The sequence below is a fragment of the Centroberyx affinis genome, unplaced genomic scaffold (assembly GCF_046629955.1).
Source record: "Centroberyx affinis isolate AG114_WGS23_722 - 3 ecotype Tasmania unplaced genomic scaffold, CSIRO-AGI_Caff_v1 ptg002889l_1, whole genome shotgun sequence".
Taxonomy (NCBI): Eukaryota; Metazoa; Chordata; class Actinopteri; order Beryciformes; family Berycidae; genus Centroberyx; species Centroberyx affinis.
This window is the reverse complement of record NW_027281018.1, coordinates 255,707-281,497: the sequence shown is the minus strand read 5'-3', so window position 1 is coordinate 281,497 and position 25,791 is coordinate 255,707. Positions and strand designations below refer to the sequence as shown.

General features: G+C 42.1%; 1 protein-coding gene across 1 annotated transcript; it reads right to left on the bottom strand.

Annotated features, from left to right (window-relative positions):
• Nucleotides 1-772: 772 nt before the first annotated feature.
• On the bottom strand, nucleotides 773-23,935 carry LOC139658406 (metabotropic glutamate receptor 5-like). Its single transcript, XM_071536535.1, has 18 exons — nucleotides 23,738-23,935; nucleotides 23,497-23,630; nucleotides 22,424-22,685; nucleotides 21,534-21,648; nucleotides 17,505-17,754; nucleotides 9,811-10,046; nucleotides 9,502-9,623; nucleotides 9,296-9,420; nucleotides 9,000-9,168; nucleotides 7,663-7,789; nucleotides 5,883-6,000; nucleotides 5,049-5,235; nucleotides 4,009-4,167; nucleotides 3,322-3,447; nucleotides 2,978-3,160; nucleotides 2,655-2,824; nucleotides 1,368-1,733; nucleotides 773-1,250 (listed from the first exon to the last, which is right to left on the bottom strand). Exons 1-18 carry the CDS (start codon nucleotides 23,933-23,935, stop codon nucleotides 773-775), a joined length of 3,525 nt encoding a protein of 1,174 aa, XP_071392636.1.
• Nucleotides 23,936-25,791: the final 1,856 nt, after the last annotated feature.

Genomic DNA, 25,791 nt, shown 5'->3' with positions numbered 1-25,791 from the left:
AGTAATACAAAAATCACATGTACAGAATATCAACAGCGATATAAAGCACTGAAAAAAGCACACTTTCTGTGCTTAAGATAATAGATTATATAAAATATGTAATTGAAATATAATTTTTAATTATCTTTAATGTTCTAATACCTTCACTTACGTTATAGAATCAAATGCTGTTTTGAGATTTAATACATGTGCCATTTATTGGCATAATCCAAAAGAACAATATTTGGTGATTTTACCTCACCAACCGTATGACTGCCAACCATATTGTAATGAAATTAAATTGTGACTTCCAATTTTACATGTGTTTTCTCATTTTTTCTTCTTTGGAATTTGAATAGTTTGAAACTGAGTTTGAAATCTGTGTCAGTATAGCTTTAAAAAGTCTTTAAAATGCCCGTATGTTAAAAAGTCAGAGACTTTTTACTGACTCAGTAACAGATGAAGCAGTGACATTTCCCAGCCTGTTTCAGCATTCAGTCTTTGCAGTCTAGCCACAGGTTTATAAATGCTCTGGCTGGTATTTCTGCCCTCAGTCCTCTCAATGGGAGCATGCAGGTGTATTTGACTATCCACTGAAAAAAAAGTATATATATATATATATATATAAATTAAAAAAAAACTACTAACTACTTTAACATTCATAATATCCTTGTGAACAAAGGCATTGGATAGTTTGGTCCAGTTTGAAGCTTTGTCTTTTCAGAGTTTAAAAAGCAGTCAACAAAGAGATTTATGTATAGGGACAAGGAGCAAACATGTAGAGAGGGCAAGTTTAGAGCGAGGAGGAGCTCTGGCTGTAGTGTCTCAGCAGCAGCTGGTCGTATTCGGCATCAGAGCCTGGGGACAGGGAGGGGGGCGAGTTGCTGTTGGAGCCCAGAGACGAGTCTCTAAACGGGGAGGGAGGCGTCAGAGCAATCAGCTCCTCCATATCCTTGGCTCTTCTGCTGCTCACGCAGGCCCCACCCACACGCTCATAAATCCCTCCTAGTGGTCGATTCTCACAGAAATTGGAGATGGCTGCGACCTCGGCGTACGTGGTGACAGTGGTGGGGACCTGCCTGCCCCGGGGCATTAGGTACTGCGGCGGGCCGGGGCTGCCCTCTGGAGCTGGGGGCATGGGGGTGGTGCCAGGGGGCGGGCTGATGGTGACTCCGCCTGGCAGCATCATGGTGTTGAGCTCGCTGATGTTGGCAGTGAAACTGTTAACCACACAGCTGATTTGGTCCATGATGGTCGTGCCCTGAGGCTGGCTGCCAATCATCCCGACACCGATGTCACCCACACCTATCCCGCTAATGTCCCCGGCATCAGCCACGCTAACATTCACCCCTCTATTGTCAGCGGCCCTTCTACTGACACCAACACACCCGCCATGCTGCGAATGCTCAGGTACATAAGCGGGTAGAGCCTGTGCCTCCTCGCCGTCCTCTCTCCCCTGGAAGCCTCTTGCCTTCGCTCCATGCTGGCTGACAGTGGGCAGGGTTGACTGAGAGGGGGAGCAGGGCTGGTAGGTGCCGGCCGGGAAGGACTGAGACACCTGCGACTCTGCGTCATACTCTGTTTTGACACCGGTGTCCGGAGACCCGTCTACTCCCTTCGAGAAGGGCTTGATGATGGCTGTCTGGTTGACCTCTACCTCCTCCTTCTTCTTGACATGGATGGAGATCCTCTTCCACAGGTTGGGTCTGTAGCTGCGCTCATTCTGTGCCCATGTCACTGATTTCCCATTGGAGCTGAGGAATATTTGAGAAACAAGCATATAAGAATGTGTTCTGAGTCAGCTTGCCTAGCTAAATAAAGATGATACTGTGTAATTATGCATGCTTTCAAGATATATAATATAAGTTAAGAGTATTACAAGACATTATGTATGTACAATGCAATGCAATACAACGCCTAACACATATACAGTGGAATGAATCCATATCATAGATAGCCATCGATGGGAGATCACAGGATAACATTCAGGTTCCACTTCTCCTTGTCAGTTTTTCAACCTTCCCCCATTCTATCTTTGCCTTCCATGCAATTTCACATCTCCCTCCCTCCTCCTTTCTCGTCCCTAGAAAGAGAAATCCTTAAAGGCTGCGTCTCTCCTCTGGGAGTAGTTAACCCAAATGCGGTAGCCTTCTCAGCTCTAGGAACAGTTTTTCTTGGCTTCTCATCCAGCCTGTTGGATTCAGCTCTGAGCTATCGAAGGCAGTTCAAAAAGGGAAGGAGTTGATGAAGATGCTCATGTGTTCAGAATACATCTCAGCAGAGTTTTGATCTCCATTCATGGACTCCTGGACTGAAACAACTAAACTATGATGACAAACTGAGAAGAAGGCAGCTTATGGCCGAGAAATTAGTCCGGCAGGTAGTTTCTCTGCAGTTACACTGCAGTCCACCATGTCCCTACCTGCCTGCAGCTTGCCCATTTCCCTCTTGGCGCTTTCTTTCAGTTCCTTAGCATCTTGTCCCCTCAACCATCGCCCCCGCTCTTTTATGTGGTCCTGTGTATCTCAAGAGCATGGTATTAACACAGTCTTAGGGGTTCAATTACCCCTAAAGTGCATGGTGGTATAAGGTGTTTTTCACCAAATGGTATGGTTTATTTATAGCCCAGTTTGCCCCTCTTCTCTCACCCACACCCACTAGTCCCCTATATATACCTGATGTTGTCTTGCCCGGAGCCACGGCGTCTAAACAGGTTGGCCATGCTGCTGGAGGATTTGGCAGCATTAGCAGCATTCTTGGCATCACCGACGTGCATGCGCACCACTGTGGATGTCGTGAAAGCACTGCGCACATTTTTCTCTGGCTTGGCAAGCATGATGTACACCTGACCATGAAAATAAACAATAAATTGCGGTTAGCATGAAGACGTAAGGAAAATTACTCTTTGAAATAATAGAGAAAGGCAATTCTTAGAACTATGTGAGTGCTCTTGAACTGTAAGCCTCATTGTGTGAGAATGTGTGTTTCTGCTTCTTACCTTTGGAGCAAACATGCAGCAGAGTGCCACAGTAGCGCTGAGGCTGACACTGAAGCACATGGTTATGATCTTGTAGTTGGAGCCAAAGTAAATAGGAACAAAGGCCAGCCAGATGATACAGGTGGTGTACATGGTGAAGGCGATATACTTGGCCTCGTTAAAATTGGCAGGGACATTTCGAGTCTGGGAGAGAAAAAGAAGAATAAAAAAAGAGGGATAATGGCAGTACAGAGAAGTGGATAAAGGGGAAAGAAAACAAGAAAAGAGAGAAAGAAACTTTGATCTCAGAGAGATAGTACAGTGGGACAGCCTGTGTATCTTGAAGCTCTGTGATGCTGAAGTACCTTGAAGGCATAGAAGGTGCAGCTGAGGATGAGCAGGCCGTTGTAGCCCAGCGGGGCCACCACCCCCAGCGTGGTCAGGTTACAGATCAAGTGGACCTCGCGGATACTGGGGTAGTCATAGATCACCTAGGAGGACAGAAGTGTTGAGGGAGAATAGATCCCCTGTTTTTACTATAACACTGACGAATCACACTGATGAATCCACAAGGGCATTATGTATGCATGTATGTATTAGCAGCCCTCTGTTCAGTAATCTAATTGATGGCCTCCAAGAACTCATGTCACAATGTGTCTGTCCTTGATTTATCCTATCCTGAGTCTAAATGCGTCAGCACATTACGCACATTGCTCCTTCCATCTTGCTAAAAATTGTATGATCTTTCTTCACTTTGTTGAAACTAGCTTACCTTTCAGCAGATACTCTTGTCTGTTGAAACTGCCACTCTCCTCTGCAAATCATTGATTAAATCATTCTTATACTCTTCAAGTGTGTGTCATTATTAAACTCCAACATGTTGTTAGGATAAATACTTTATTTATCCCCAACAGAAGGGGAGAGGATGTTGCTCTGGTCGTATAAATGTAAATGAAGTTCCTCTGCATCCTAACACACACACACACACACACACACACACACACACACACACACACACACACACATACACACACACACACACACACGCATACCTGTGGTGGCTCTATGATAAGGAGTGCCACAATAATCCCCAGCTGCAGCAGTATGAGTAGGAAGGCGATGACCAATTGTGCGCAGGCGGACATGAAGCGTGGTTTCTTGGTGCAGATCTTCTTCTTGCTGCCTGCCAGGATCCGTGCTATACGATTGGTCTGGATCAAGAATAGATCAAATGGTTACGCGCACTTTAATTACATTTACTGCTGATAATACCGCTAACTCTGATTCATGACAATAATCCCTTTTCCAATTCCCAGGTCTTAAGCATTAACTCCGGGTCCACATACCTCAACTCGCACCATAAGTCCCTTCCAATTGGCCAACACCCAGTCTCTGGAAGTAGCTGCTCTATTCCTTCCCTTATCCTTAGATCCCCTTTTATCCTGCACCTGGACATGCTATGCTACTTCAGAGACACGGGACCTTGTTCGTAGAGAGGTGCTCTGATCAAATGTGGTTGTACTAAAGTGTGTACATAGGATTTAATAGCAAAGTACTTACTAAAAACCTTAAATTTGACAGGGCAAAGTTCCCAATTTTATGCCAGGCCCAGACAGACATTTCCTAATAGTACTGAGGCATTGCTGGCTTGCAAGAGAAGTGGAAGAGGAGCACACAGCACTAACTGCTGTCTATGTGGGAAGATTTTTTTTTTTCTCAGCAATGACGTGTGCTTGACTTTTTCAACAATGCTCGAGTTACTGTATATGGAAATGACAAAAACATAAGGGGGTTCACAGCATAAGAGCTTCACTTGGAAATTACTGTAGATATCAAACGTTTGAAAAAAGTGACACCCACTCCAATGCCAAATGGCATAAGGGGGTACAAATGTGTTTCATGCTGTCAATCTCATCTGGCTTGTAAGGCTACTTACAGGGAAGCTGAAGATAGACTCAAATCACCCCAGGGTGCATTAGCCCAAGCTGTTGCTGGGGAGAGGGAGGATTGAGGAAGGGGTGTGTAGAGGAAGTAAATTTCTTCTTCGACCCCTTGGACACTCATGGAGAAGCATTAACAGAACAGCACCTACCTTGGTGACCAGAGCCGAGTAGCTCATGGCAGGAGACAGGCCTATCCCCAGCCTTTGGAGGTAGCAGTAGACAACATGGGGCTTGGCGATGAGGCTGAAGGTACACAGGTAGCCCAGACATATCCCAGCCAGGATGATATAACACAGCTCACGACTGGATGACTTGACCACAGGAGTGTCCCAAAACCTACATACAAATAGAACACGTATTTAGATTCACGCAATTACTAATGACTTATTATTGTATGATTTCACCACATTCATCAGTTTCATCATCATGCTTTAGGGTGATTTTACAGCAGCTAAAAGCCACTAAAAGTTATTAAAGAAGTATTAAAGAAAAAAACAAGAGTTGTATAACAATTACAATAGTCAAATGTTATTCTTCAGCCAAGCAATGTAGTTGGAGTAGTGGTGTGAGGGTTGATTTTTGGTTTGCACATCAATACTCGACACATACAGTCACAGATTTATCCATTATTTTACTTATTTAATGGCTCCCAATGTGAATCATCCAGTCAGAACTGAGGATCGGAATGATCTGTTTTACAAAATGTTTTCACTGATGGGTGCAGTTAGCTTGTGCCTAGCTGTGCAAATTGGTTTCAATGAAGAATGCTTAAATGATAACAAGCCATTTTGGTTAGCTGAAGGGCAAGTGTAGAATTGTTTGCCCCCAACATGTTGAGTGCTGATGAGTAAAATGGTATTCTAAAATGCAAAATGTCCAGGTATCCATTCAAGTAAATATCCCACAATTACAGTATATACCATTAATACATTCAACACAAATATGTAGCAACAAACATGGCTTGTAAAGCTGGAAAGAATTACTTGATGAAGATAGAAGTAACAAAAAGTGTGGCCATGAGGCCCAGACAGGCGAAGACTACTGCAGCAATGGGTTCTGGATCCCCCCAACGCACATACTGCACGGGGATAGGCTCACAACCTGAGGGGTGGGGTGGGGATCACAGGATTGAGAAAACAAAACACAGAAAAATTCATGTAAAATTGCCATTTGTCTTCAACTGCGTCAGAGCGAGCGTGTGTGTGTGTGTGTGTGTGTGTGTGTGTGTATATGTGTGTTTCCTATCCCAATATGACCTACATCAGGACACAATATATGTGTATGTGTGGGTATGTTTGTGTGTGTGTGTGTGTGTGTGTGTGTGTGTGTGTGTGTGTGTGTGTGTGTGTACATATTTGTGTGAGTGTGTGATGTGTGATGATCCCCTCGTGGCCCAGTGTGCTACATTCACACATAACACTGGAACATTTACTGTGAACAACAGAATTAGCCAATGTGTCTAAAATCTGGAACACTTCCGTCTATAGTAGTAGGGTCACGAGAGGTGTGACAAACTTGTTGTTTGCCGTGAAACATATACATAAGAAAGATATAAGAAAGATATAAGAAAGATATAATATATAATACATAATAAGAAAGATCTGTATGCGGGGGAGAGGGATCAGAGAGAGACAGAAAGACAGAGAGAGCAAGAACCTGCTAGCATGAAAATCACTCTTGCTGTTCACAGTATACACAGGATACACACAAAAAAACTGGCCTTATGTGTGTTTGTGCATATGAGAGAAGAACAGAAATATTGTGGGAGACACTTGAAGTGTTTGCAAAAGGGTAGGGAGAGGGATTGCAACAGTTTTTAGAGATTTTGGCGTTAAGAATCTAAGCTTCAGCCAAATCCTTTTTTTCTGGCAAGGACCTCGATTCTGTGTGTTAGTATGTCGGTGTTTGTGTCTGTGCGCAGTGGTGGTGTGTGTGTCTGTGTCTGTGTGTGTGTGTGTGTCTTTGTCCAGGGTATTCGTGAGTCTGTCTGTGTTGGTGTGTGGTCTGTAAGATGTAAGGGGATTTGTGGGTGCACTATGAGTGTGTGACCCAGATTCGAGGCTTGATCGGGCCTGCTTGGAAATGCTGTATCTGTTATGGACAGAAGTGGGAAGTAACAAAGTAAAAATATTTTGTTACTGTACTTAAGTTTTTCTTTCACTTAAGACTTTTTACTTTTATTCACTACATTTCAAAAGATAAATCTATACTTTCTACTCACTACATTTTCAAAACAGACTTGTTACTCTCTGGAAAACATCAACTGATTTTTTTTTTTTTTTTCTGCATTAGACAGCTTCCATCCCAGAAACAGCTGATCAATGGCCAAATGTGATTGGCTGCTTGTTCACCAAAGCGACACCAAAAAGGAGGGAAATGGACAGAGAGAAGCAACACAAAGACAAGAGAAGCAACAAGAGAGAATTAACATTAGTGAATTCAGGTGCTAGAATTAACGTTAGCGAGGTGCAGACTCTTTCTCAACTGTGATTCAGAGAAACGCTCAACAGAGAACCAGTTTAGTACATTTTTTAGTAGTCCTTTTTTAGAGGACCACTTTTACTTTTATATAGTAAATTTAGGACCATGTACCTTTAGACTTTGACTTGAGTAAATTTTTTGAAATGGTACTTCAACTTTTACCAGAGTATATTTTTAGATGAGCATTTGCACTTTTACTTGACTAAGGAATTTGTGTATTTCTACCACCTCTGGTTATGAATATGTAAGAGTCAGAGACAGACAGAGACAGAGTGCGTTTACCTGTGAGGTCGTCTGTAGGCCAGGAGCCCAGGACACAGGCTCGACAAGTATACTCGTCAAACACAAACTCATTCTCCTTACAGGGAGTACAGGTCCAGCAGCAGCTCACCTCTCCTTTACGGATCACCTGCAGACATACACACACACCAATATACTGTATGTGTGAAAGGTCTGAAAGGTCTTATAGGAATGACATGCTGTCATACTGGTTCCCATATGTGATATATGTGATATATATAAGCCTCAAAGCTCCAGTGGCATTATTCTGTAGCTAACCTTACACTCTGACCTCCCTGTAGAGCGGGAAGAGAAAAGAGAATTTCTTCTACAGGGGATCAAAAAAGAGAAAGACAGTGAAAAAAAAAGAAAGGTCTTATCAAATGACATTTATCATCATATGGGGCCTCATTTATATATAAAAAAATCTTTCTGCCGTAGCACCCTTACAATATGCTTCTGACCTTTCAACAACGAAGAGCGAGTAAGTAAGAGAAGAAATAGAACAACAGCAAGGGAGAGTGATACAAGCAATTTTTAGAGAGGGGAGTCATTCAGTGGGAAGAGGGAAGGTGTGAGGTACTTTGTGAAGAAATGAGTTTTCAGTCTATTGCGGAACACACACAGTCTTGTACTGTGCACCAGGGTTTTCAATTCCCAACAAGCGGCCACATGCAGGCAGTTAATTGAAGGAGTGTAGGAGGGGTTTGACACGGGAGAATTTGGGGACGATGAAGACGAGGCATGCTGCAGCGTTGTCGATGATTTGGAGGGTCTGGAGGGAGTGATATGGTAGGCTGGCTGAGAGGGAGTTACAGAAATCCAGATGGGAGATGAGTCCCTGGTGAGGTACTGTAGGGTCTGATTGGACCCTGCAGGATCGAGTTATGGCTGCAACGTGGGCCTCGCATGACGTGTCGGTTTTCTAGAGCCACACCAAGATTCTTGACAAAAAGGATGTCCTTAGCATGCAAACACTGGGGACAGAGATGTGTGAAGGTGGTAAACTACAACCTCCAGTTGGAAAACAAGCACCATAAACAAAAATGTATTCTATTTTCAGAGAAGCATCAATTTGTGTTTTTTTCCTTCTTATTTACCTGAGTTTGAAACTATTTAGTATGATGTGTACCAGGAATTGACATCATAATATCAGCCTGAAAAGGTGGTTAAACACTATTCTGCAAATAAAAAGGTAGGTCACATTTAGGTGGGATTACTTTCCACTAAATTGGAGAAATTGAACATAGTTAAGGTGTCAAATGTCAAAGTGTAAGCACAAATTTTTGTTGCTCGTTGTCTCCTCTCCGCTGTGCCTGGTGCCATGGAGTGGTTCCTACCTTGATCTGTGCCTTCTGGCAGGGTTCAGAGCAGACCGACTGGATGATGTCGCTGTCGTTAGTCCAGATCTCTTCATCGTCCATCCTCAGGCCGCCCTGGTCCCAGCTTCCGACATGGATGTAACCGTAGTTGTCTTTGCCAATATGCTTGAAGTTCATAATTTCATACCTGAGGAATGCATATTGTATTCATAAAACAGCAGATGTAAACATTTAAATTTTTTCTACACTCCTTTCTTCTCTCTTTCAGTCCCTCTCAATTCCTTCCGTCCTCCCTCTCTGACGATAGCCCTCACCTGCCAGGTGAGTCTCCATTCTGGTCAAAGTGGATGGTCTCTCCAGATACACCAGTGAAGTTGGTTTTCATCAGGAATTCTAGCAGCTGGCGACCATCAATGGGCCGCATGGCATCACACAAACCCTGGCACCCGGGAAAGAGTAAACACAGTCAACAATCACATACACTCTGAAAGCATACAAATGTGCGCATCCATTAGCGTACCTTATATCCCGGGCAGAGGGATTGCTGCATGGCATGCAGACCATAAGCCATGGAATAGATGGCATTTATGACGAATCCCATCTTGGTGTCTTGGGCATACTGGTGGCGCAGAGACTCTTTCCCTGTGGACAACAAAGATCTACTCTGTAAGGAGATACCCACTCACTTACTGCTACATCCATTCAAAAGCTCATCTGAGAGTATCATAATCTACCAATAGTGACATTTTTAGGTTGTGGTTACAGACTAGCTGACCAGCAGTAGGTGTGTAAGGAGGTGTGAGGGACGTCATGTCTGTACTGTACTAACAGTTGCAGGTGCGGTTGTATGTGCTGCTGTCCGGTGGCTGGCCCCTCAGCCTGCACTGGAAGCGGTGCTGCCAGAACTCAGGGAACCAGGGATTCCTCAGGTTGGCATTGGGCTTCAGGTTCAGGTAATAGTCATCGAACCAGGTCACATACGCCGACTTGAGCTTTATAGTGATGCCACCGGCTGCCTCCCTCTGGTAGCCATCAGTGACATCATACCTGTCGGCCCAGCCGTCACTGGACAGGGGGAGGAGAGACAGAGCGACAGAGAGAGGTAGTGAGGGAGACTCCAAGGCTGAGTCACATCATGACTGACTTTTACTTTACAATTTACGTATCTTTTTCTCTTTTGTTTTCTCTCTCTCTCTCTTTTGTTATATTCCTTTGTTTCGTCCACTTTTCCAGGTAGGGTAAACGTAATTCCTGTATTTTTGTTCAACCAAAAGCTAATGGCACAGATTTATCAAGCCATTGTTGAAATCAGCATTTCAAATTCAAGTGCTGAGATGACCACAGGTATAGACATGAATAATGGAGCAAGTGGAGCAGATGTACATCACATTGGTCAGTAAAACAGCAATTCATCACAGAAATCATCATATATACCATCTTGGCATCTTAATAAACTATAATAAATAATCTTGCTCAATAGTGCACCCCAACACCACCAGCACACACACCTAATCAAAGGATTTGACTGTTTAGAAAGCAGCGTGCTCTCCTGTGGACCCTTCAGCAAGACTTTGGAGAACTACTCATTACCAGCTACCTGTGAGTGGCATCAAGTTAACCTGACATGACACAGGGATACAGACTGAAGGATTAAAAGGCAACATCTTTGCTGTTATATTGGCCACTAAAAAAAGAAGACTTTGACTCTTTTTGTAGCCTGTGTCCTCGTGTCCGGCGCCAAAGGACATCATAGCATGGAAACACAGTTCAGCAACAGCAGGTAAGCTACAGACAGCCTTTCTCTGTGCATATTTCTGTACATGAGTCTATGATGTGACATGAGTCAATCATTTTGTTGAGAAATACATTATTAATTTCACAAACCTATGCATTTACCAATGCACAGGACCTGATGTAACTTTGGCTGAGCACCTATGTAGAAACCTAGCTTGGATGTTAAAGGAAAGTGGGTGTGAGTGAATGGGTATGTCATTAGGATTGTGAAGTGAGCACTGCCCATCACAGATGTTTCATTAAATTAGGCCCATGACACCTCCAGAAGACTTAACAGTAAATTCTGTTGACCTAGAACCCCCCCCTACACACCCGCTCACTCAAGACTATACTCATCTACTGTGTATCTACACTTGACCTTTAGCCTACTTCACAACATTAGACCCAATGATATCTAGCCTCACTCAACAATAACAGGATAATGGGATGGCTAACCCATCTCGCTTTAAATAGCCCGCTCAACAGTTCAGAAACAAAGCTGTACTGCACCAGCAAGCAGTAAGCTTAATTATATAAAACTAGTGCAGTGCCTGTTCAAAATAGGCGTAGGCTATCAGTCGCTTGCTTTGAGACCTGCTGCTGCACAGAGCGCTGTTCACTTGTTTATTCAAAGTTTATTCATATTGAACGTGTCGCGTGTCCAATCCGACACTGCACGTCCAATCCGACACTGCACGTCCTTGGGTCCCCAGCAAATACACCCGCCAAGTGTGAAGTAGATTGGACGAACGGTTCTCGAGATATGCAAAGGGACACACATACAGACGGACATTCCTTGCTTTATAGTATGATAATAATATCTTAAGAGGCAAAAAATCCAAAAATATGCCAGTTGACATTTAACTTTGCTTGTGGTACTAGGCCTTACATATAGGGTTAGGCTACATCAGGATATGTGCTTTCTGCATAGTAACAGTTGTAAAAGGAAATACACACCCAGTCAATGATGGCAATGAATTCTTTATGTGGCCTGCTCTGAAAAGATAGAGATGGTGCTAATGACGATATTTTGGGACACTGTTGCACAGATTGAAAGAGACAGGTGGTGTCTTGCAAAATGGACCTAATGACTGCTCTGCAGAGTTAGAATAGAATATCTACCATGCTGTGACTCAGACCTACCAACACAAGACTCACTGGGGGAGAAAAAGAAAAACATTTGCTCATGTGTCCATGTTGTACAGTTAACTTGGTGCAGATTTTAATTATGTATTTGTGGAAAATTTGTAAATTGTAGTGATTTTTAAACAACTTCAGGAGCAAATACACTATATAGCCAAAAGTATGTGGACACCTGGTCTTCGAACATCTCTTTACAAAATCCTAACCCTAACCCTAAATCTAACCCCCACTAACCCTAACACTGCTGCAGGGATTTGCTTCCATTCAGCCACTACAGCATTAGTGAGGTTGGGCACTAATGTTGGGCATTTAGGCCTGGTTTGCAGTCCAATTCATCCCAAAGGTGTTGGATAGGGTTGAGGTCACAGCTCTGTGCAGGCCAGTGAAGTTCTTCAACACCAATCTCAACAAACCATTTCTGTATGGACTTCGCTTTGTGCATGGCATTGTCATGCTGAAACAGGAAAGGGCCTTCCCCAAACTGTTGCCACAAAGCACACAATCATCTAGAATGTCACTGTATGCTGTGGCGTTAAGCTTTCCCTTCACTGGAACTGAGGTATGGCCGAGACCGAACCATGAAAAACAGCTCCAGGCCATTATTCCTCCTCCACCAAACTTTACAGTTACACTATGCATTCAGACAGGTAGCATTCTGCTGGCATCCGCCAAACCCAGATTCGTCCGTCGGACTGCCAGATGATGAAGCGTGATTCATCACTCCAGAGAATGTGTTTCCACTGCTCCAGAGTCCAATGGCGGTGAGCTTTACACTATTCCAGCCGACACTTAGCATTGCACATGGTGATCTTAGGCTTGTGTGCAGCTGCTCAGCCATGAAAACCCATTTCACAAAACTCCCGACAAACAGTTTTTGTGCTGACGTTGCTTCCAGAGGCTGTTTGGAACTCGGCAGTGAGTGTTGCAACCGAGGACAGATGATTTGTATGCGCTACATGCATCAGCACTCGGCGGTCCTGTTCTGTGAGGTTGTGTGGTCTGTCACTTCATGCCTGAGCTGTTGTTGCTCCTAGACATTTCTACTTCACAATGACAGCACTTATAGTTGACCAGGGCAGCCCTAGCAGGACAGAAATTTGACAAATTGACTTGTTGGAAAGGTGGCATTCTATGACGGTGCCACATTGAAAGTCATTAAGTTTATAATGGGTGCAATGGGTGTGGCTGAAATAGCCAAATCCAGTAATTACATCATACTTCTGGCCATGCAGTGTATCTCAATGCAGACACAAGCCCTGCATTGCAGAGACACACTGCATTCACAAGCAGATCTGTTAATCTATTGTTAATTTTGACATTGTATTAACACACGTTGATTTGTAACTTGTGAGTGGGAAACAAGTCATTGTTTGATTCATACTAGGCCATGGACGGAGATCCTGTCAGAGAAATTTCCAGTCAGAAAGCGAGCAAGCCGCAGCTAGGGACATCATCTCTTGACTGGGTACAAAAAGACAAGGTAAACAAACACAAAACACCAGAGCCTCAAATATGTGCATGCATGTGTGTGTTTGTGTGTGTGTGTGTGTGCATGTGTGTATGCGTGTGTGTATGTGTGTGTGTCTTTGTGTGCGTATGATCTGTGTTTTCTGGAATAATTTCTAGATTTGGTGCATCGTCCTCAAACATGTCAAATCTTGTATTTATTCTGACACATTGTTGGATCGGTGGTAACAACTCACCAGTAAACTGTTTATTGGAGCAGAAGGATATGAACAAGTTTCTACTCCATCTATTATTATCTCACCCTCTGGACACTTGTCTACAATCAACAATCGTGATTAGATCTCCAGACATGTGCATGTGCATGCACACACACACACACACACACACACACACACACACCTACACACACACGACACATCACAGACAGATGCACACACATACAAACACCCTCTTCTTTCTCCAACTGACAAAAAAAAGCAAAAGAAGTCATTTTTGAAAACTTAGCTAACCTCACAGTACTGGAGTTACACAACAGTAGTGTGGGTGGGTTTTGTGTGATGCCTGTATTCTCTGGGCGAGGCAGGAGATCGTTTCATAACTCATCCTTAGAGAAGCGAGCATGGAAATGGCATATTGGTATAAAAAAGGCAGGGCTGGATATGAAAAGCATGGAGGGCTGCGACTCTGGATAGTTTGAATCACTCTTGAACGAGAGCTCTGACACCCACACACTGACCTGGGAGGGCAACATGCTGCATGCAGCGGGTTGCTGGACCACCTACAATACTGAAGACACACATGCTCGTGCACACGTACACACACACACACACACACACACACACACACACACACAAACACACACACAGACACACACAAACACACATACACCATGTTCTTATTTAACCTCCTTCAGTGCAATATTAGTCAACTTTGCAGCCAGATCTTTTCTGAGTGGACAAGTTAGAGCTTTGTAGTGGTCTATTTGGAACCTAGAAATTACCCTTATGCAATTATGAATAGAATAGAATAGAATAGAATAGAATAGAATAGAATAGAATAGAATAGAATCTTAACTGCGACCCAAGGACTGAAATTGCTTTTGGTATAGCGTGATGGAATGAATAGAACAGCTTCTGATTGATGGATAAGAGACGAGAAGAGTTTAATGTCCTGCCACTGCAGTAGTTTGATTTCCTCTGCTATGCAGCGCTACTCCATCAAATTGACACAATATTTCACAGAGCAGACAAGTTTAAATGGATTCAAAATGTTGGAGCACATGGCAATACTTCTTTATTTGTGCTGATAATTTATTGTGAGCCCTTTCTGAGAGTGCCAATAATAAGAGTGATGCCATACAATGATTATGTAAAGAACATAGGTCTTCCAGTTGAAGGATGGTCTTCCTACTCACCATGCAACCCTGGTGCCCCAATAATACCATCTGTCTGAATGAGATTCTGACTCAACAAAGTGCATCAACAAAAAAAATGAACTGACACACTCACAGTTGCTCAATGTGAGTGTGTTTGTGCATTTTTGCAGCAATAAAAATGACAAATGGCATTTAGTTTGCTGAGTGACTGTACTGTGCCTCTTTGACCCAAATGTAAGAATACTGCAACACATAATATTAGAGCATTTCTCCCCTTCAAAATTGTCATTTCCTCTAGTCAGTCACATCACTTTTAATTTCTACCAGCTACCCCTCAGGATATCAATTTTCTAATTCCATAAATTCATCACAATACATATAAGGATTTACATTTCTATAATGTCTTCTCCACAAGCAAGCAGAATACTGACACCGGCTTGGATACTTAGATCCAAAATAGGATTAGAATAAGCAATGCTGGCAAAAATAAACACAAATCATCTGCTCTTCCTGAGTAAGCCTCTCCTCTCTTTCTCTCTCCTGTCACACAGGCGACAATTCTGCTCCCAGTGATTTTAGTTGACTTCCCGTATCTGTGTTTGTGTCTGTCTTAGTAACTGACAGATGTTGGTGAGACAGACAGAGAGAAATAGCTCTACATTTAGCAGGTGGATCAAAGTCACATGTAAAGGACACCTGCTGCTGCTGGCTCCTCCAGGCTGACATCAAGAGGATGGGTTATGTACTGTATATGTGTAGTTAAATAGAGAAAGTAAAGGACAGGAGGAAGGAAAGCTGCCATCAAGAGCCTATGCACTAAGAAGGATGATGAAGGCAACCAAATGAAGTCAAAGTCAAAGACATGACATTGAAGATTCAGGATTCTTAATTGGACACCTGAGATCTACACATAACCTCACACTGTTTGTGTGTGCAAGCATGCATGTGCATCTATAGAAACTTCAATATCAAGCCTAATAGCAACATTTATTGTCCATCTCACCAGTCCACCTCAAAACAAATTATTCTTCAAACCAGGAAACAGAAACATCAAAACATATTAATTAGATGATCTTATAACGAGCAGAAGACAACACCAAACCAAATGCCTGGATAGCTCTATAATATGGATTATAGAGCATGGTGTAGTGCAATATGTAGTTCAAGGTTATTTTATGTTTCCTGCCCTGTCAGATTTGAGCGACAGCCTACATATGTGGCTCCTAATGAGGGAAGGCATTTATAGAACACCAGGGACGAGACTGAACCAGAGACCAAAACCTTAAAATAAAACATGTTATTCTCAGAGAGACTGAAACCTCCAGCTAAATCAACCCCCTCTTTCCCGCTTTTTTTTCTTTCTGTGCTTTCAGTCATAGACTTTCTCTCCCTCACCCTAAACCCTGTCTTTCCATCTTCTCTGTCTAAATTAAATAGATCTATGAATAGTGTGTGTAGTGACAATTCCCTCAAGGAAAATTCATAAAATTCTCTTTTTCCCCAGCAGCTCTAAAGGAATGTGTGAACTGCCACAGTGTGATATTTTTACAGATGAATTAGGAATAGTGCATATTTAATCTTATGGGAAAACTGCTAACATTGAGATATAAGTACTGCACTTGAACTATGCATCATAATAGGAAACTGAAATGTCCATTTAGGAGTCCTGTCCTCTGTGAATGGCAACTAGAGTCTGACATCTTTACTTGGCTGCCAGCTGTATCTCATTTGTTTGTGCTGCTGATTTCTATTGAGCCCTTTGTAGTAGTGCCAATAATAATGCAATACTTGAATATATACTGTGAATGGGGAAAAAGTTCATTAAAAATAAGCATGAGTTACCTAGACCACCATGGGAGGAGAGATTGATGTAAGTTGATGGCTGCGATGAACATGATAATGAGGATGATGATGAGAAGACAAAGATGGACCCAGTGACAGCGAATACATCCTGTTTGATGCTGCTGGACATCTGAAGACAGTATGGATTGGAAATGAATGAGTAAGACACATGAAATCTGGTGCACAAATATTTTAAACAATTCTTTTAGCTTATCTAAAATAAATCATTGGTAAACAAACTCATGAATAACAGTGGGAGAGTCTCAAGGGAGCCAAGAAAGGAAAGCCAAACGCCCAGGGCTAAAAAATACAAGCATGAATATCAAATGAGGACACAATCTGTATTACTTGTTAATATTGTTTGTGTGTGTGTTTGTTAGATACTGTACATAGCTACATAGATATGTTTACATACATAAACTACCAGTTTGGACACACCTGATTGAATGTACTATATTTTTCATTATCTTAAAGCCATTTTGATCTAAAGGCTTATGCTTAAATGATTGAAATTTGTTTCTTAGATAAATATAAATAGTGAATTATGTATGAAATTCTTTCCAAAGCCTTTGCCTTTCCATCAAGGCAAAGGGCGGCTACTTTAAAGAGTCTAAAATATAAGATAGCTTTGATTTGTTTAACCCTTTTTTGGTCACTACCTAACTCCATTTGTGTCATTTTATAGTTTTGATGTCTTTACTATTATTCTAAAATGTGAAAAATAGTGAAAATATAGAAAAATGTGTGTGTCTAAACTTTTGACTGGTAGTATACATAGATATACAGTATGTGTACATACACACATACATACATATAGCTAGGTATTTGTATAGCGTACACACATGCAAATAAGTGTGGGCTTGTACACTTTGTTGTACCACAGTTTAAGAGAAAATTATGCAGATGTACGATCGTCCACTCACCTCCCGACCAGCAGAAACTCTCCCACCAGGCGTCGCCGCCTCATGGCCATCAGTATGCCGCGGACCGTCATGCCCTCGCAGAAGCAGGCCACCACCCTGGCTTTGGGCAGGTGGCCTCGTAGTTTCTCCAGCAGCTTGTCAAAGCTCTGTTCCCCGGCGTTGCTGTATATCTTATCAGAGTGGGCAATGCAGATCCCTTCCTTTGCTGCCATGTCTTTAAACGCCTCCATACCACTCTCACCATAATTACCTTGGGAGGGAAGCGCATGAATGGATGGTAAGCAAGTAAGCAAGTAGGTAGACATCCATTTATACAGCACCTTTTGAATCCAGGGTTGCAAAGTGCTTCACAACGAATGGAAGAACAGAAATATAAAAGAAACCTGAGAGAAATAATGAAATAACTGTAAGACAGACAGTAAAATCAGACACATAAATACTGACGAGACAGACAATACAGATCAGTGCAAGGCTGACACGAAGGTGAGTTTTGAGATGCCGAAACAATCAACTGTGTTTGTTGATCTCACACATAGCCTAGACAGGTGTTTATTAGCATAATACACAAGCGCTATGAAAGCTAACATACAGAACAGAATAAGAACATACAGCTTCTACTGTGACAAAATTGGACTAACTGCGTCTCCTGAAAAAGCCCCTTTTGATATTTACCTATTTCTTCTTGTACTTTGCATTAGAATTTAAAATGCACCACTTGGTATACTTCTAATTTGGAGGTAATGCTAATAATATGCTGTTTCTGAGATCACTTCAAAGCACTTGCACAAATGCTCACGTGCGCTCACTCACACACACGCACACAGACACGCGCGCACACACACACACACATACACACATACACATACACATACACAGTTTAGACATACAAACATACTGGTGGGATGCCAGCATATTGCTCCAGAATATGGTGTGTGTCCCCATTCCGCGAACTGTCAGGGGCAGACTCCCCCGTTTTCACTGGAACCAGGTCACCTAATTTCTGTTGCTGTGGAAGTCTACTCTCGCTCTGGGAGCATGACGGTTGTTTGAGGCTCTGAGTCAAAATGAGAAGAAGGCATCCTTCTAGTACTATGTGTGGGAGCTAGGGATTATTTATGTGGGTACAGTTTTGGTGTCATATGTGGCATGCCTCCTTGTATGGAAACACAATCGTTTCTTTGTTTTTTCATCATTATTTGCATCCCTGTTATTATTGTTGCTGTTGTTGTTGTTATTATTATAATTATTGTCATGATTACTTCATTTTCTTTCTTTTTTTTTCCTTTCCTCCCCTTTTCCCCAATTCCCCATTTGGCATTTTGCCTCTTGCCAGGCTGTCATCATAAGTAAGACTTTGTTTTGAATTGACTTGGTTAAATACACGCACACACACACACACACACACACAGAGAGAGAGAGAGAGAGAGAGAGAGAGAGAGAGAGAGAGAGAGAGAGAGAGAGAGAGAGAGAGAGAGAGAGAGAGAGAGAGGGGTTTTTCCAACCCATCCACAATCCAAAACTGGTGACTGGTGAAAACATAACATGAAGGTTAGAGCCTAAGTCTTTCCTTATAATGAGAGGTTCACGTGAGGTTTTATCCTGGAAAAGAACATTTGGCATGCAAAAGACCTTCTGTAAATCCTCTTCCACTGCATGTCCATCCTCACCGCTCAGTAGTTTCCATGGAGGAATTATGATCCAGTCAGGATTTAACACTTATTGTTATAGGGAGGGATTTGTTCTGTCAGCACAGAAGCCCTGAGAGGTTACAGCAGTAGTAGTAAGTTGGAGTAAACAGTAGGAATTTTTTGCCTGATATTCAGACTGAATGGTCATTTCGTTAGTTCCTGAGTAGGCGGGACTAGCAAGTAGGCGGGACTAGTGATTCAGGGGCTGGTAACAGGTACTGAAATAATAGCTGAGATCAATATGACTGTAGATGTTTACGACAGGGAGAGAGAGGGAGGATGCTTTGGGATAAGAGTTTGTAAGCAGTCTTACTTCTTTATAAGCCTTGAAAGATGATTATATCACAAAAAATTACGTAAAGTTAAGCAGTTGGGCACTTGTGTATGGCAGCTATCTAACAATCTGTCTGCTGCAAAGGACAACAATGAACATGCCAGTTTACCAGCTTCCTTTCTATCTAACATCTGTCCAGCACATTTATAGTTTTAACAGAGCCCACGCAGTTTCAGAAAAAGACAAAACTCTCAAGTGTGTCCTCAAGTAATACATCATTTGAGTTTAGTCTCTGCCATGCACCATCAAATTCATTTTAACTTTACTTCCTTGGGCAACACACAGACAAGACAGATAAAGTAATTAATAAGATGCAATAACATGAGCAGTCGCAGTGAGAATGGGATCAGTGGCTAAAGCACCAGTGGAATCAGTGGACAGACCACTGTGATACCCGGAGAGTTCAAAGCCCATGGCAGATGTTTCCTAGAAATCCTCGCCAATGATGAGCAGGATTACAGAGCATGTATAATCAGAGCTAATTTCATATCAGTGCCATAGATCTAATGGCTGCTAGTGTACAATAATCCCTAAAATCAGGAGATTTGCAGGGGGGTGAAAAGAAAGTTAGAGCTTTGCTTTACATTTACTTGCATTATTTACATTGTACTTTAATGGAAAAAGACAAAGAGAGCAGAGATGGAAAAAAGTAGAGAGTACATCTGTGTGTATGAGGACAGAAGCTTGAAAAACAAGAGTATGAATGCATTAGACCAATGCCTGGAACGTGTGTTTTACATATCCACACATAAATTAAATATTTAGGGGTTATTTTGGAGGTCAAAATTTGTAAATGCACTGCAACTGATCTAAAATCTCTTTTGCATAAATTGAGATAAGCACCTGCTCAGATGTTAAAGGATATAATAGTGGAGTGTGGTTATATCACAGAGGTTGTCAAGTGTGCAGCTCCCATTACAGAAAATCGATTGTATTAGAATCACATCACCTAAAAGAAGGTTCAACAATAACCTCTAATGTCCTGGAATGACCAGTGTTTTTACCGGCTGCCCCCTGGCTGATCATATCATCACGTTTCCAACTGACTTAGTATTTATACCTGCCTTCACCTGCCTGATGACAGACTTCCCAGCATATATAGTTCACTGTAAGGTCGCTGCACTCTTTCAGTCAACTTCAGGGGTTATAACAGAGGGAAAAACAGAGACTATAACTACATAAAAGGGGGTAATTTGACATATACCTCAAAGCCCTTTTTTAGTATCACCAAAGTGTGGTCATATGGAAAATCTGCATCTCTGCACAGTTACAGAATCAACTCATGCTCTTATACAAGTAACTTTGAAAACAGCAGTTGAAGGTGACGCAAAAGCCTACAGCTATACTTCTTCTTTAGGTCTTCATGCTGAAGTTTCTAACTGTTCAGACATATTCAGTCTCGCAACTGCAGACAGTAAAGGCCGATTCCAAATGTAACTTCACTCCCCTGACATTTTTTTTCCCTCCCCCACTCCATAGTGCTTCTCGGCACTCTCATCTAAAGTAGCCAGCATTGCCAAAGTCGAGCCAAATACAGACTAACAGTGCTAATGAGAGTGCTGAAACACGCAGGCACACACACACACACACACACACACACACACACAGATAAGCAACAGAGTGAAATAATAATGTCGTGTGGATTAGCATCACAACTAATAATAATTTTAGCGTGCTGTGGATAGTGTGGGTAGTGTGGAAGCAAAGTCACAGCATTTGCTTTGAAATTCCATAAACTGCAACAAACAAGAAATTCCCTGTGGTTCATGCACATTTTTCATCACATTTCTGTTGTTGTGAGTATGTTTGTACAAGTGGGACATATATATTACCTAGAACTATTAATGTGAGTGTATCAAAAAATTCACAGCTAAAGGTGATAAATGTGGCATAATCTGAGACAGAGAGAGAGAGAGAGAGAGAGAGAGAGAGAGAGAGAGAGAGAGAGAAGAATGACAAAATGCAAAACACAAATGCTCCCACACACACACACACACACAGTCTTACCCTCTGTGTGTATTGCGGATACGTAGCTCCAGTTGTATCTCTTGACAATGTCCACCATAGCTCTGGCCTGCTGGGCGTCTGATGGCACCACCCTCATGAAGTATTTATACAAGCTCTGTTGGAGAGAGTGAAAGTGCTCATTTAGAACTGGATGTGTGATTGCATGTGAACATATGAGTCAGACAATACACCTGGCATGTGATTGAGTGCATCTCTTGTATCCCCTATTATAACTCCCATTCTAGCCATTTTACATTGGCATACAGTTTATTTTAGAATCGATTTTAAGATTTTATTCATTACTTTTAAAGCAACAGATGGCTTAGCCCCAGCTAATATCATGAAGTTTTAGCTGTCTATGTACAAAAGTGTCATCTTAGACCTGCAGACAAAGCTCTCTTGACTGTTCCTATAGGTCTAGTCTAAAGCCAAAAGGTGATGAAGCATTTGCAATCAGGAACCCTAAACTTGGAACAACTTACCTGAGGAAATAGGAGCAGCTAACTATCTTCTTTGAAGACACAGCAAAAAACTGTAAACTTTGCTTATTGTCTAATGTGTACGGAGGAGGATTAGGGCCACATGTGACAAAATTATTTGAGTTCTGAGTTTAAAGTCGGAATTCTGAGAATAAAGTCAGAAAGTTTTTTCTCAGAATTCCGACTTTACTCTCAGAATTCTGACTTTGAACTCAAATAAATGTTTCACATGTGGCCCTAATCTTCGTAAATGTGGTAGTTCTCCTTTTGCTGTTGCTTTTTTCTTTGTACTTGCATTTGCTCTATTTCTTTTTTTCTTATTCTTATTCTTATTCTTATTCTTATTCTTATTCTTATTCTTATTCTTATTCTTGTTCTTATTCTTATTCTTATTCTTGTTGCTGTTGTTACCTTGTCACTGAGGTCCATGCTGGTGGCTGAGTAGGCTATCTGCGGGATGTTGAAGAGCTGGAGCAGGTTTTGGACCTGGATGGCCACAGAACTGGATCCTGGTCCAATCAGCCCCACAATGGGCTTCTTCCCCTGCAGCAGCATGTTGCCCTCCTCTCCGGTGCACCTTGCCTGGCTTTCCTCCTCCTCATTGGACACCAGTGTGTCCCGAATGAACTCGATACTCTGCTCCAGCGCCACAGCAGAGTGCCAGCATGAGTCCCTGGGTAGATAGATCAAATTTATACTGATGTTTTGGCAAGCAGGATGGGAATGACCATTGGTCAGGAGGCGAGGAAGACCAGGAGCAGCCAACTGGAACAACAATTTCTATATTATCTGTGCCTCAGTAGATGGTGTTGAAAGAGTCACTGGACTGATGCCACATCAACTGGCTGTGATAAGTGCTGGTCTGAGGAGGCTGTTTATTCATCTGTCGACTGTTGGAATATTCCTGAAAGGAGGAACAGTCATTCTAGCACATTTAAGGTTACATAAAGTTTGCTTTGCTTCCTGTGTTGGTGGCAAATAAAAAGTACAGAACAACAAGCACATCTCCAGTGCACATCTCTCCTTCTGTTATGTTTAGAGTCTGATTAGATATAGCATTTGTATACGTCAGTGAATGTGGATTGGTTAATGGTTAGAAAATGAATGAAAGTACCCTGGGATCAATGTGAGGTGAATACTGGTACTGGTGGATACTGGTCCATATCATATCAATAGTGCGTTTGTCCAACAAAACATCAGTTGGTATTGGTTTGCAGGGAAATTTCTGACCTATTTCCACAGCAGCAAACTTACACCACACTTGAGGTGGGAAACTCTACCTGGAGAAGCAAGTATAGCCCGGCTATGTCTTATACTGTTGTGTACCAACCAAGTTATCCCTTTTGTTGTACCTAAATCCTTCACAGTGTCCTGTTTTGTCCAGTTTATCCACTTAGAATTCAACACTTAAGACAAAGAGAGGCCACTAACAATTTATAGCTCTGATGCTAAGAATGATATGAGAAGTAAGACTGGTTCCTGACCTGATCTCACAGCCAAGGGAGATATTGGGGAGGATATTGGGATCTGCGTTGATCCGGTCCAGAGTGTGCATCATGGCCTCAACTCTCTGGATCCCATACTGCTCACGCACTGCACCACACTTTCGCTCATGGACCTGAGCAAAGTGTAACACAAGCCGATGGCTAATATAGAGCTTATATCACACATATACAGTACAGAGAAACACATGAGCATGCACATATATACACACACAGTACGTACCTTGTCAGCTGGAGGTTGGTGGTGGACAGAAAACAGCGCTCCTATGATGATGTCACCGGGGATGTGTGCCAGTACTCTCCTCTCATTGCTCTGGGCGCTGACCCCAACCTGATCTCTCAGGCTCAGCCAGCTCAGGTCAGCTCCCAATAACAAACTCACTGCCAACAGCCTCACACATAATCCTCCTCTTCCTCCCATTCCTGCACTCCTCCTCACTCCTCCTCCCATCTTCTTTCTTCTTAGGGTCGAGGTTCAGATGGCTCTGCTGGCTTTGGCATGGTGCTTTCAGTGCCAGAGTTAAGGGTTAGATTCCTGGAGAAAAGCATCAGGATGTGCAGGAAAAGGTCATCAGGAGTAATCGCATTCCACCTGTGTGAGTGTGTGTGTATGTGTGTGTGAGTGTATGTGTTTACTCAAAGTGACAATAAACTAAGAACACCAACAAAAAACAAAACAAACAAAAAAAGAGCTAATTTCAGCATAAGCCATTTTCTTTCACAGTCAAATTATAAATTGAATGTTAGATTAAGATTAAGATTGCACTTTATTGAGGGGAAATGTATGCAAATATATGATGCATAAATGACGCAAATATACAAATGTTAGGGCTACAATTTTGATACATAAGACAAAGAATAAGAAAAGCACATTTGTCAGTGTAGGCTACAGCTCTTGTCAGCTCTCTAACCAAACAAAAGTACATTTGGCTACATGTTTTAAAGTTAAAAAGATAAAATTACATTTTTTTCCCTTGTCTTCCCTAAGGTGACCACCACCTAGTTGCTGTCCACGGTGCTGAAAGTGATATTAGCGTCAACAAATACAGCTGACGGACACTGTCTTACAAGTGGTAGGCTATATGATACATGCCAGATTGAACAGAAAATATATACCTATTCGTACAATAAAATGCTAAAAGCCTATGTAAAACTCAATGTTTTTTCAATGATCTGGATTAATGAATCAGTTCACTATTGTGCGCGCTGCATAACCAAATTAACAGAGAACTTCAGCCTACCTGTTTTCTTTCAGCCGCCTTGCAGATTTCATTTCCTTTGAGACCATTTCGATCACAGTAAAGCAGTAAGAAAGCGGTGCAGGTTTAGACTCAAGCTCAGTCTGGCGCCTGGCTACAGCAAACTGGAAATAGCAGCAGATAATATCACCCGTTATTGGAACATGTTTGACTTACTGACGCACACAGCGTCCCCCTCCTCCTCCAAACACAGTGGGAAGCATGAAGGCTGTGGAAAGCTGATGCAGGCTGAGACGCATGGGTATAGTCAAATACATGTTAGAAAGAAAGAAAGAAAGAAAGAAAGAAAGAAAGAAAGAAAGAAAACATAATGAAACATATACCTTAATTCTTTGCGGGCATTTTTTTTCATTGCAAATGTAATGCAGACTACTCTGGACAACAAATAAATGAATAAATAGATAATTATAGGAATGAAGGCTATCCTCATTTAAGAACCAAAAGTGGTGTTTATGGAGAGTGATATTTATGGTGGCTACAAGTTGGCCAAAAGTCTAATGCGATCAATAGTGAGAGATGATTCCTCTGTTTCCCTGGTGGCGTTTGCACTAAGCTGCCAGTTGACTCAAATGCCTTGTCTAGCGGCCAGGCTTTAGCTGTGCTGCTGTCACCATATATCCTCAAATAGAAATCATTAATCACAAATAGATAGTTTCCTTTCGTGGAAAAGTTTTCTACAACATTAAGTTTCAAATAGCCCGCCTAGCTTTATTAAATGGATGTCTATGAAATAGATAGTCTTCTTCGCTTCTGATTGGTTGAGTCACGCTCTACGCCGTTGTAAAACCGCAAACCTGTGACCGCACAACAGTTATGCTAATTTAAATATTAATGAGCTCACCGAAAATCACCAGTCATACCAGCATTTAGGTGTCACTTTGTGTGATGGCGGAATAACTTTGTATTGCTTATCGGAAGAACAACATTTAATTATTATTAAGTAATTGTTCTTGACTAAAAATACCCTGAACATTGCATTCTTTCCTTCTTAATACAATGGAGAAGAAGAAAAATGAAA

Coding starts and splice junctions, on each gene's coding strand:
- LOC139658406 (XM_071536535.1), bottom strand. CDS start 23,935: ATGGGAGGAAGAGGAGGATTATGTGTGAGGCTGTTGGCAGTGAGTTTG. Junction 21,649..22,423: donor GCATGGACCTCAGTGACAAG/GTAACAACAGCA, acceptor TCTCTCCAACAG/AGCTTGTATAAATACTTCAT. Junction 5,236..5,882: donor GTTACTTCTATCTTCATCAA/GTAATTCTTTCC, acceptor ATTTGTATGTAG/GTTTTGGGACACTCCTGTGG.